The sequence below is a fragment of the Geotrypetes seraphini genome, chromosome 4 (assembly GCF_902459505.1).
Source record: "Geotrypetes seraphini chromosome 4, aGeoSer1.1, whole genome shotgun sequence".
Taxonomy (NCBI): Eukaryota; Metazoa; Chordata; class Amphibia; order Gymnophiona; family Dermophiidae; genus Geotrypetes; species Geotrypetes seraphini.
Window position 1 is genome coordinate 188,078,091 of NC_047087.1, and position 13,376 is coordinate 188,091,466.

The window sequence follows — 13,376 nt, forward strand, 5'->3', positions numbered from 1 at the left end:
AATGCTGGCCATAGAAGGGAATAGAGGGGGGAAGTTAATGAACAATTGGAAAATAAAAAGTTGGGAAAGGAGAAAGATGGAAATGGAGCGTTGGAGTGAGGTAGGTACATGGAAAGCAGGTGGTAAAAGGGAGATTAAGGAGTGGTAAAGAGGAAGAATAAAATCTGGAAAGATAATAAAAAATGGAAGAAAACGGAAAGTAAAAGAAATGCTAATATTCACTTCCTCCTTTACATTGTTTAGTCCATATTTATACATCTAACTTTAGTTACGCGTAGTAATCCTAGCTCAATGGCTGATGTAAATACTTGTTCCTAAATGTAGGCAGTTAGATGCATAAAAGCTAGTATTCTCTAAGGCAGGGGTGTCAAAAACCCTCCTTGAGGGCCGTAATCTAGTTGGGTTTTCAGGATTTAAGTAGTATATGCAAATAGATCTCATGCATATTCATTGGGAAAATTCTGAAAACTCGACTGGATTGCGGCCCTCAAGGAAGGACTTTGACACCCCCGCTCTAAGATGCGCGCATAAGTGCTAGGTATGCTATTGAGCTATCTACAACCCCTTTGCAGTTGTGTGCTATGGATTTTATGAATGCAATTTACTGACTACAGGCAGTTAGGTGCATAACTGCTAATTAGTGCCAATAAATGATAATGCCAATTAGCACTTAATTATTAAAACTGTTATGTATATAACTAATACTATAACTTGCATGTGCAACTATTGCACTAAGCATAAAATTGTGTGTGCAAGGTTATAGAATTAGGGGGTTCTGTGCATGTGACCGAGACTAGGTATTCTGTTAAGATGAGAATCACTGCTGTAGAATATTAATATTGCTTTCTTCAGCTGTGACAGTGAATGCTACAATCTGCTGCCTCTGAGGTGCAGATGGAGGGTCTGAATATTGCCTTGGACTTGGTATGGAGTGCTGGCAGCTAAGGGGCCCTTGTACTACTGTCTGCTTAAAACAGCTTAAAATGGGTTACTGCAGGATACACTCAGGCATCCTGTGATAACAGCCAAATCAATTTGCGCTAAAAAAAATTTGGGTTTTTTGGAGGGAGCATATTAGATGGGAGAAAATGGGCATTCTTATGTTAATTAGCATGGCTATATTACTGTGCACTAACTGGTTAGTGTGGGATTAGTGCATGAGCCCTTATCACCAACAAACTGTGCGCTTGTGGTCATTTCTTAAATGACTGCATGCTGTTAGTAACATTAGCGTATGGCTATTAATGGAAAATCTGCCATTTTATTACTGCAGTAGGTAATACATGTACAGTATATAGAAATAAAACAAAAACCAAAACAAATAAGGTAATACCTTTTTTATTGGACTAACTCAATGCATTTTATAATCAGCTTTCAAAGCTAACCCTTCTTCATATCAGAAATAAGCAAATGTTGACAAATATCAGTATATGTAAGGAAAACATGAAAGCATTTCAGGGATAGTTTCACAGGAAGAGGGAGGGGTGGGTGAGCGGTAGACAGAGATGTGATAAAAGCAGTTTTAAATGTCTTTGAGCTAGATGCACTAAAGTCGGTCGGTAATACCGACTGGATTGCTGTTGGTAGATTCTCTGGCCGAGTGATTGATGCACTACCAAGTTTGCATGCAAATGATTTGTACGGAGGCGCAAATCTTTTGCTTGCAAACCTGACAGATCAATTGCTCAGTGAGCTATTGACACATGTGCAGAGCCCTAACAGCAGTGACAGGGGAAGCAGCCTCCTGTCACTGCTGTTAGGGCTTGTTTTCTTTTTAATGGCACAGATGTTGTGCGTGTGTTACACACGTACAATCTGCCCCAGTTACCAACAGGTCTAGAAGACCAGATAGTTTTTTCCGATAGCTAAAACCCCTGTTTGTTTATTTGCATAGCCAAGCAATGATAGTGCATCAATCGCTTGGCTAAGCGATGATAATGCATCAATAGCTTGGCTACTTTGTATGATCGGATTGGAAAATGGGCAATCCAAGGGGAAAACCACATGGTGAGCCGTTTTGTGCATCAGGTAGGTTAAAGTGATCTTCGCTAAAGCTGTGAAAACAGGTTTAGCGATGATCGCTGACTTTAGTGCATTTAGCCCTTTGTTGTGGGAAAGAAAGCCAAAATCTTTAAGGGCTAGATTTAAAAAAAAAATACAAAAACGCATGCAAATGAGGTTGGCGGAGAGTAGCGAAGATTTGCTAAATTTGCATGGGCCCATCGCTGGTGATAGTGATGGGTACATGCGCAGAATAAACGCAACCCCCCCCCCAAAAAAAAACAAAAACATCAGCAGGAGAGATGTCCAATCTGTCCCGCCGCCAACCAACCCCCCCCCCGGGCAGCGGGAGAAATTCCCAGTCTCTTCTGCTGTTGAGGGGGGCTAGAGATGTGTTTCTTGGCAGTGGGAGAGATATCCATGCTCTCCCACTGCCACACAACAGCCCCCCATGCCTCCAACGACCCCCACCCTCTCCCCCTTACTTTAGATCAGTGTTTCTCAACATTTTCAAGCCAAGTACCCCCTAAGCCTAACAAATACCAACCAAGTACCCCCGCCCAAATGTCACCCCTGACTCCACCCCCATAATAATAGTACTAATTATAATGCAATTTTTTCTATCCATTTTTCATATACACACAATATAATCTTATTAATACTTAATGGTAACCACAAAATTATAAAAACACAAAGCACATTGTACGCAGAGAAAATGTTAATTATCATTTATATTCGGGGTTTTTTTCAAAGCGGTCAAGGCAGATGACTTAATATGCAATGTCACCTCAGTAACAACTATAGAAAAATAGACAAAATATAGTTCAAAATATAGACAGCAGATATAAATTCTCAAAACTGACACATTTTCCCTCTATCTCCCTTGCTCTTTAATCTGGCGTTGGAACCGCTGATACAGAGGATACGTAACAACACTGAAATAGTTGGCTTCAAAATCAAAGAACATGAACAAGAAATTAAAATTTCCGCATATGCGGATGATATCCTACTATATATCACACCCACCTCTTTCACCAATCTACTCTCTGAAATAGAGTTGTATGCGTCTGTTTCAGGATACAAACTTAATAAGAGTAAAACCGAAGTGATGCCACTTAACTGCCCAGCAGTACAGTCCGATATCATAGTACATGGCATAAAATGGTCAGCAAATTCTATAAAATACTTGGGTGTGCTATTTGGGCCGAGCATTGATGAAACTATTCGCCTAAATGTGGACTACATGCTGGACACCATCAAAACATCCTTATCCAAATGGACTCCACTAACTCTGACGTGGTGGGGAAGACTAGAGACGATAAGAATGATGATTGCCCCCAAGATCAACTACATACTATCAATGTTACCCTTTCACCTACCTATAACATTCTATAAACAAGTTGATTCCTTACTCACGAAGTTTCTGTGGAAAAACAAACAACCCCGTATAGCGCTGCTTAAATTGAAAGCCCCACGAGATAAGGGAGGAGTGAACTTTTCCAGCTTTTTACACTATCATCACGCCTTCATCTTGAAACACTGGTCTATGGTCTATCATGGATCAGATGCTATGGATACGCCTGGATACAGATTGAAAAGGCCCTATATGGAGATAGACGTCTTAAATATCTGGCTGGATCCACATTATCTAAATTAGATAAACTTGATAGGATACTGATAGCTTATAAATTGGCGGTAGATAATGCAGATTCCACTTTCTCATCTAGATGGATGAATACCACCATGATACCCTTATGGAATAATGAAAGATTTAAGATCGCACATAAGCAGATCTCCTGGCAGGAATGGAAAAAATGTGACATATGGGTGATGCAAGATCTAATGAAGAATGATTCTTGGGTATCCTTCTCAGACCTTACAGCAGAATATGGTCTTGTTGATACACAATACTTTAAATGGCTTCAACTAATTCACTGCGTTAAATCCTCAACACAAGAGGATTGCTTACGATCAGTGGAACCTGGTCTTTTTCATTTTCTTTGCACCTCACATAATGAGTCTATTAAAACCTCCCATTGGTATAGTATCCTACGAAGAACTGCTTTTTCGGATCCGTTGGAATTAGAACAGAGATGGTGCAAAGAACTCAAGTTACCCTCTGATGCCATTGACTGGATGTCATTGTGGCTCAACTTTTACAAATCTATACGGTCAGCCTCTTTATTACAATCCTTATATTTTTTTTACTTCACAGAGCAGTTTGGACACCTGTGTTATCACACAAAATAGATCACAATTCATCCTCCCTGTGCTGGTCGTGTTCAATATCTATTGGCTCTGTAGAACACCTTCTTTATACATGCCCTCTTTTACAGGATTATTGGAACAAGGTGTGGAATGTGATATGTGATACGATAGGTTTCAATATACCATTAACGTACTCTATTCTTATTCTTAAATCACAAGCTATTCCTGTACCTATAGATTCGGATAAGGTTCGATTACTATCCATTATGATATCTTTGGCAATGCAGATGGTGTTGTTCTGTTGGAAAGATTTTACTAAAATTGATTATCCTATGTGGTGGAATGCTCTTTGTCTTACAGGGAAATATGAAAAAGTATATGCTGATAGAACTAATACTATGAGTAGATTCCTTGCTGTTTGGCGACCTCTCCTACATTATTGCAATGCTTAACCCTCTGCATTTTCAAGCTTTTGTAACTTCGCTTGCTTACATTCTTTGCAGTTATAGCTTTTAACAATGCATCCAAAACATGAGTACTATGATGATGTTTCTTACATTATCTTATCCTTTTGGAGTATATTAAGATACATTCCTATATTCCTCAGTATAACATCTTTTCATAGCGGTGATTTGCATTCTGAATTGTATTGTATTGTATTAGTTTGCTTTACTTCCTTATGTAATTCTGAAACCTAATAAAAAGTTTTGAACTAAAAAAAAAAAAACTGACACATTTTGATCATTAAATTGAAAATAAAATCATTTTCCTACCTTTGTTGTCCTAGTAATTTCCTGGGCTCTGGTTGCCCTTCCTTCTGACTGTGCATCCAATATATATTTTTTTCTCCTTCTTCTTTCTTTTCTTTCTCCTGCATGCTTCCTCTCCTCCAGACCTCATTCCATTCTTCCAACCAATATCTCTCTCTGTCCCTCCATGAGTCCAACTTTTCTTCTTTTCTCATCCCCCAGATCATTTTTCACCACTGCTCACCAGCCCCATGTCCATTTCTCCTTCTATCACCCCTCTCCAACACCATGCCACATCTCTTCCTCCATCACTATGCTCACCATTCCTCCCCCTTGCATCCCCTTCAATCTATCCCTTTGTTCCCTCATATCCAGCATTTCTCCCTCTCATCCTTCTATTCCCCATGCATCTTTACAATTACATTAATGACTTCTATTCCGCCCGTACCTTGCAGTTCTGGGCGGATTACAAAAGAAACAGCTGGACATTTCCAGGAGTATTACAAGAAGATTGGAGATTACAAGAAGATTGGAGAATTACAATTAGGGTTTAGGATGTAGAAAAGATGACTGGGCTACTTCACTCCTCTCTATGCCCAATTTTCCTCTTCATTTCCCCATGTGTACCATCTCTTTCCCTCTCACTCGCACACTCAGGCCCAACAATTGTCTCTTTCTAGTCCCTTCCTCCTATGTCCCAAGTTCATGCTCCCTTCCTCCCTCCCTTCCTTCTGTGCCCTGAGTTTGTGCCCCCTCCCCCTCACTTCCTTCTGTGTCCTGCGTTCGTGCCCCCTCACTGTCTTCCAGCCTTTGTTCCACCCCTTCCTCCCTCCCTAGCAATGAAGCTAGGTTTGGCTGCAGCTTAGGATAAGGGCCCCTATGTTTAGTTTTAAAAAGTATTTGACTAGTTAATAACTGTAAGCCTCTAGGATCAGCATTTATGAGGTGTCTTTCAGAGTTTTTGTCTCCAAAATGACTGTGATGATTGAGGTGATCTGGGCTGCTTTTAAGGGCTGAATAACTGCTTCTGATGTGCAAATGAATGGTGTGAGGATTAAGGGCTAGATTCATTAAGCCCACCGATCAAGTCCCGACCACTTAGCGACCCGGACCCATTTTACTAACCTGCCTCCCGATCCGATTCTGATCCATTCATGCAAATGAGGGGGAATGCCATGCAAATATAGTCAGGCAGCGATTCACTAAAAAAAAAAAAGAGGAACATTGACTGGGCTGGCCAATCCCAAAACAAGTGACTGCTGAGGACCAGTCGCACACGTCCCTGCCTACTCTCCTGCTCCATTGCCACCCTGAAATCCCTGCCAACTTCCAGCCCTGCTCTCTGCCGTGATTGGTTTGAGGCTTGTCTAGGTGCTGCCTCTCAGGAGGGTTCAATCCCCCCATCAACTGCTCACACATGAGAATTGGGGAGATTGTTTAAATGATGGTGGATCCCTTAGATCTCTTTTTGCTTTGCGTGGAAATGCAGGCTTTCCTGATGATTTTGTTTCCTGGCGGTTGCAACTTCCCTGAGTGGGAGGCAAGGAGTCCCAGGGAGCCTGGCTCGAGTGAGCTGCGGCAGGGAAAGGGAAAGTAAACAATATACTTCCTGCTCTCCTCCGTGATTCTGCTTTCTGCCCCAACTCTTGCTGGCCGCCCCGACTCTTCTCTGCCCCGATTCTCTGCCCTTCCCTGCAGCACGAGCCCGTGGTTTTAACCTGTTTTAAACCCTTGGGGTTAAAACCATGTGCTCTTGAGTAAAAAAGTAAATTAAAAAACACGGACATCAAATGCATGCGTAGACCATCTACAGGCAAAGTAGATGGTCTGCACATGCGTCGGGATCGCTGGAGAGCAATCCGTGTAGTCAGTGGGGGGGGGGGGGCGTTTCTCCGATCGCCCCCATTTGAATACAGGACTGTTGTGAATCAGTCAGCCTGCGTCGGATTGGACACGGAGTGGAGTGAATCGGGAAGGTTAATGAATCTAGCCCTATGTACATTATCTCTGTGATCAGGGAAAGTTCCTTGGGGCAGTGGCAGTATAAACCTGCAAATTATCTTGTGCTGTGTATGCTGAGGGTACTGTGGGAAGGCTGATCTTTGTCTTGTCTTTCTTTCTTCATTTTGGTTTTCTAATTGTTGCAATATTAGAAAAGGATAGCATGGAGATCTTGCGTCCCACGTTGATTAACATCGGAGGACGCATTTACAGGAAGAATACTGTGCAAGAACGGAGCTATCAGAATGAAGAAGATGAGGAAGAAGGAGGCTTTTATGCAGGTAAACTAGATGTGATCAGAGCCTTTGGAGACAATGCAATACATGTTCTGTTACATAAACATAGGAGTCTGTACTGTAGATGAATATCTTCTGGTTGCAAACTGTTGCAGAAGGATATAAATCACATCTTTCAGCTCCTCCTCCTTCACCAATGGAGTAAAGTGCCCTCTTCAGTTTTTCCTTCTGAAAGTGAACTGAGAAAGGTGTGTTCTGATCTGCTCTATTCGTTTTTTATTTTTGGGGGGTATTTTTTAAAATCTATTTCGGGGTGCTTTTGGTGCCCAATTTGGGGCAGCTCTGCATGGGAGAGGATGCAAATTCTGCATGGGTGATCTGCTACTCAGAGGACAACCCCCTGGTGTACCTGTTGAGCCAGCCCTCTTGGTGCAGTTTGGAAACTCAGGGACTGTTTCTGTGGAGCTAGTTCATATTCTGATTTATCAGAGACTTGAGTGCAAGCTATGGGGCCCCTGTGTAAGTCATTTAGGGCTTCAGGGAACCAGCTGCGTTTTTCACTCCATGTTGTGGCACGAGGATCTGTGGGGGTTGAGGTCTCAGTTGGGTTTGGTCTGACTGGTAGTCCAAAGATCTCCAGTTTTGGACCCATTTTAGAAAGGATTTGAGGCAGAAATCTTCTCCCATCAATCAGGCTGCAGGAAAGCTGACAAGGCAGGCATCAGCACAGCACAGTGCATATAGCTAATTATTTCCTATGAGGAAAATCTCGGTGGTGGGGAGGGGGGTCAAAAATGTGAATTTTGAGGGTTTCTGGGGCCAGAGTTAATCCCCCCCCAAATTCTAATGAAAGGACATATATAATCACCAAGATTTTCAATTTATATCCTATTGGAAACACAAAAGGGGAACCCACCGAGACACTACAAGGAATACCCCCTGCACTCACTCAAGAAAAAAAAAGAAAAAGTGGAGAAAATCCTCAGTTCAGCTTCATATGGCAAAAAACTCCACTTAAAGACCACAAAAAGTGAGGTCACAATGTGTATCGATTAAATCAGCAGTGAGAAACACAATTGTAGCCCACATAAGAACCACCTAAAAAACATCAGCACACCAAATTTCAAAACATCCAAAAGTGTGAGCACAGCATACAGCACGTATTAAAGTCTCAAACACTGTCAATGGTAAGCAGGAAGAACAAAACCACTTAGCTGTCTTCCATACACCCTACTGGTGCTAGCCTGCTTGGCCCCGCAGCCACTCCTGCCCCAGCTCTAAAACCCCTTTCCCTGAGTTTTTTGGGTTTTTTTTAACTTCAGGTGAGCCTCTATGAGCTGTTTTTGGTGTGAATTTGCTGGCAGCAGCCATCTTGGGTTTTAAACAAATTTTTTTTTAAGCCTCCATCTGCCTCAAAACCCCTCTATTGATTGGGATGGACTCATCAAGCTGTTCTACCCCCATATCATGCTAGTTTTATGCTGGATGGTCAGCTGAAGAGTGTCTGTGTACTTTGTTCCGCGGGGTACACGAGGAAGGGGCAGGAGCCTTGGGTTTAGCCTCCTCTGAGTCCTCTAGGGCTGGAGAATTACAGGGGGTCCAGGTGGTGGCAAAGAAATCTCTACAGAGCTCCCAAATAGCAAGTCTGCAAAGTGCAAGTTCATAGAAGTGGTGGAGTTCAAGAGAAGCCAGTCTAAGGTCCTGCAGGGGTCCATGGGGCCTCCAGTTCAGGGGTTTACCCCTGATTTTGTTAATCTCCCATGGAAAGCCTATTTGACGGGGCTGGGATGCTATGTGCTACCTGCAAGTATGCTGGCCTTGGACTGGGAAGAGATTCTGCTCCAGGAGATCTCCCTGCCGCTAAAGAACCCGACGCCCAGTCTGAAAGACTAGGCAGACCAGGACTGGGAGAGCTGGAGATTGGATTCCATGCTTTTACTGTTCCAGAGTATAGTTTCTTGCCTGGAGGACTCTGGTTCCCTTTCAGTGACTGGATGTCAGGAGGCAATCGTCACACTCGACCAGGGAGATGACCCCTTGGTGTGGTGGCTTTTTAAGTTGGCCACCTTGCCTCACGTTATTACAGATGTGCTCAGGGAAATGAAGCTGGAACCGCAACAATTGTCGACCTCTCAGTGCAGAGGCATGAGTGGTACAAATGCTCAAGCTACCTTTTTTCCTGCCCATTCGGACACCACCTTGTTTGTCACTGAGCAATGGGAGCCAAGACTATGACTAAGCTTTACCCTGCCTCCATGAAGACACAATTATGCCAAAGCAGCAGCTGTGCTCCTGCACATTGGTGGGCTGCTGTCAGCATTCTGGAGGTTGTGGGAGCAAATTTCCTTGGACCGCTGGGTTCTAGATCTTATTTGGGAATGTCACAATATCGAGTTTTTATCACCCTTTTCCAGATCTGTTTGTGAATTCTCCAGCTGGCCAGCTGAACAAGAAGACTTGGGTCTGAGTGACAGTGCAAAGGCTGCTAGATATTCATACCATAGAACCAGTTTATGACAAAGAATTGGGTTCTGGCAGATTCTCCATATACTTTAACATCCAAAAAAGGAACCAAAGACTGGAGACCAATTCTGGACCTCAAGTTTGTAAATGCAGCCCTCAAAATACCACACTTCCACATGGAGAAGATCCAGTCAGTAATTATGACAGTGGCACTGGGGGAATTTTTAGCCTTCCTAGATCTGATGGAGGTGTACCTTTATATTCCCATTTTCCTGGCCCACAGGAAATACTTGAGATTCCATGACCTGCAAAGGCATTTCCCGTTTGTGGCCCTATTCTTCGAGTTGGCAGTGGTTCCACGCACCTTCACTAAGGTGGTGATTTCAGCTCACCTCCACAGGATGGGAGTACAGGTACACTCATACTTGGATGATTGGCTGCTCAGAGCCCCATCAAAGTCAGAGAGCAAGCTAGCTGTGTGACAAGTGGCAAATCTACAGGATTTGGGCTTCAAGAAGAGTCATCTAGAGCTGACCCAAAGCTTGGAGTACTTGGGAGTCTGCTTCAACACATTGAAGGGCCGCATCTTTCTTCCCGAGCCAGGCAAACAGAAGCTTAGGAAGCAGATTGCAGATCTCCTAGCGATGCAAGATCTCACTGCCTCGAATTACCTTCAGGTCCTGAGCTTGAAGGCAGCCACCCTGGAAATGGTTCCCTGAACAAGGACACACATATGTCCCCACAGGATTCTCTTCTCTCCCGATGGCCCTGCAGCATCATTCCTTCCAAATGTGGCTTCCCTGGACAGTGGAAGCAAGGAACAACTTGCATTGGTAGCTCTAGGTAGACTCCTTGTCAAGGGGTATTTCTTTTTGAACCCCTCATGGGTGGTCCTTGCAACTGATGCTAGATTGGCAGGCTGGGGCACATTGCATGCGGGCTATCGCTTTAAGGCCGATGGTCTCTCCGTCAGAGAAAATGATCCATAAATCATCTGGAACTACGGGCCATTTGGCTAACATTAAAGGAGCTGGAAAAAGATCTGGAAGGCAAGGCAGTCAGTGTTCTTGGACAATTCCATCGTGGCAGCATATGTGAACAGACAAGGGGGTCGCCAATAGTGCTCCGTTACGTATGGAGGCACATATGATGTTCAGGTGGGCGGAGGCTTGTCTTCAGCATTCTCCACAGCCCATGTAGCGGGAGTGGAAAACGTGCAGGCCAACTTTCTCATTTGGCACACTCTAGACCCAGGAGAATGGTCCCTGTCACAAAGAACATTCCACCTTACTGTGCAATGCTGGGGAAGTCCAGCAAAGGACTTGATGTCTTCAACCAAAAACAAGAATTAATATCGCTTCTACAGCTGAAGAAACAAACCAGAAAGCGCAGGTTCAGCCCTGGCCAGAAGAGAAGCTGCTCTGTGTTTCCACTGTGGTCCATAGTGGGCTGGGCCATTTGCAGAATTGTGACTCACCTGGGACTTGTGATCCTAGTTGCCTCAGATTGGCCTCATCAGCCCTGGTATGTGGATTTAGTAAGGCTCCAATGGGACAGGTGCATCAAGCTACTGGTTTATACAGAGCAACTTGGGGTCCAAACCACATGGAGAACTCAGATCACTTTGGTCTTATGGCTTGGCTATTAAGCGCTCAACCTTAGTATGTAAAGGATATTCCGAGGTAGTCATTTCTACTCTTCACTTGAGCTAAAAAAAACTTTGACTGTTGTGGTCTAAGCTAAGGCATGGAGGTCTTTTCAGCTCTAGTGCACCAAGGCTAAGGTGGAGCCCTTCAAGGCTATGATCCCAGTGATTCTTGCATTTCTCCAGGCCGGACTAGAGAAAGGCCTGGTGGTGGCATCTCTCAAAGTAAAGGTGGTAGGCCTCTTGTGTTTACGAGCTGTAGTGGTAAAGGTCTCGCAGGTGTCTCATTTGAATGTGACCAGATATTTGAAGGGGGTGCTCAGTTTGTGGCCTCCGTTATGCCAGCCCTTTCCGACATGGAATCTTAACATCGTACTGAAAGGACTTTGTAAGCCTCTGCACGAGCCCCTTCAAGAGACATCTCTGCTGGATCTCACAGTGAAGGCAGTGTTTCTGGTGGCAGTAGTCTCAGCGAGAAGGATCTTGGAATTGCAGGCACTCTCATGTAGAGAACCATACCTCAGGATCACAGAGACGGGAATTGTCCTCCACATGGTACCTTCCTTTCTTCTGTAGGTTATTTCAACATTTCACGTCGACTTAGAGGTCCGTCTACCCACCTTTCAGGCTATGGGTTTAGTCAAGCAAGATAAGACATTGTAAAGACTGACCGTTCGGAAAGTTTTAACTCCGCTATTTAGAACGGATAAATGACTTTAGTCTTTCCGACTATCTGGGGGTTTTTTCTGTCCAGTCAGTCAAGACGAGGCAGACCAGCTTCCAAGGCATTTGTATGGCAATTTTGTCGACGTACATTGCTTGTGGCAAACAGCCGCCTATTTCTCTCAAAGCTCATTTGACTAGAAGTGTGGTGGCTTTCTGGGTGGAGACCAGGGCAGTGCTGCCTGAAGAGATCTGTAGAGAAGTTACTTGGTCAACTCTCCATATCTTTACAAGATTCTAGAGTGGACATGATGGCTTGGGAGGACACCGCTTTTGGCTCCTTAGTTTTGCAGGCAGGCTCATCGGTCCCATCCTAGGCACTTACCACTGCTTTGGTACATACATCACTTACAGTATAGACTCCTGTGTTTATGTAACAGAATGGAAGATTAGGTTCTTACTTGGATAATCTTCATTCTGTAGGAGTCTGTATGTCCCACACTCAGTTTCAATGTGCCTGTTTTCTGCCTCGGATAAAACTATAATCCAGAACTGGAGTTTTTCTCCTGTCAGTTGGAAGTACATGTAATCATATATGACTAATAAAGCTATAAGTCTGTTGAGCGCCTGAGCTCCATATGTGTTTGTGTTTGTTGCATACAGCAGGGTTGGTACACCTGTAGTGTTAGTTCATACTAACTAACTATTGTTCTTTTTCATAAGTTACAGAGCAGAACAGAAATGTACTATTGTTTCAGGGAAGTACCTCATGCCCTCCTTCTGCTTTTTTCTGTTGTAATGGATATCGATTGCTTTGGTACAAACTGAAGAGGAAACTGTACTCCACTGGTGAAGAAGGAAGAGCTGAAAGATGTGATTGATATCCTTCTGCAACAGTTGGCGACTAGAGGATTTTCACCTACAGTACAGACTCCTATGTGTATTAACAGAAAGAAGATTATCAGGTAAGAACCTAATCTTCCATTATGTGAAAGTCCTAGGCAAGAGTGCTAGTGGATTTTTTTGACTGAGGGGCTGATATAATAAAGTGCGAGAGGCGTGTGAAATTTATAACACAATTTTTGTATTATGGTCATGCTATGAAGGAGTTTGCATACAAGCAAACTGTGCATGGATATTTGAGCCAGCATCAGCACACAGCTTATTTAAATCTCTTGGTAATGAAAGCATTAGCTGTCAAGTCCAGATGGACAGAATGTGGAGAAAACCCAAAGGCTGGGTATACATTTCATCACTCTGAGGCTATATTTTTGAGGATTTTATGTCTGTCTTTTCTAGGCCATGAAGAGCCGCAGCTATCAATATGTTGACATGCGTAGGTGAAAAAAAAACCCTAGCAGTAGATGAGAAGCTGCAGCTATAAACCATAAAGTGCTGAACTGCAGACAT

General features: G+C 43.6%; 1 protein-coding gene across 6 annotated transcripts in view; it reads left to right on the plus strand.

Annotated features, from left to right (window-relative positions):
- ASCC1 (activating signal cointegrator 1 complex subunit 1) overlaps window positions 1–13,376 on the plus strand; it is a 155,807-nt gene that overhangs the window by 950 nt on the left and 141,481 nt on the right. For all 6 annotated transcript variants that reach the window (XM_033942359.1, XM_033942360.1, XM_033942356.1 and 3 more), the window contains exon 2: window positions 7,112–7,240. In XM_033942359.1, coding sequence (XP_033798250.1) covers window positions 7,123–7,240 — 118 coding nt within the window. In that variant the 5' untranslated portion in view covers window positions 7,112–7,122. The remainder of the gene's footprint in view (window positions 1–7,111; window positions 7,241–13,376) is intronic.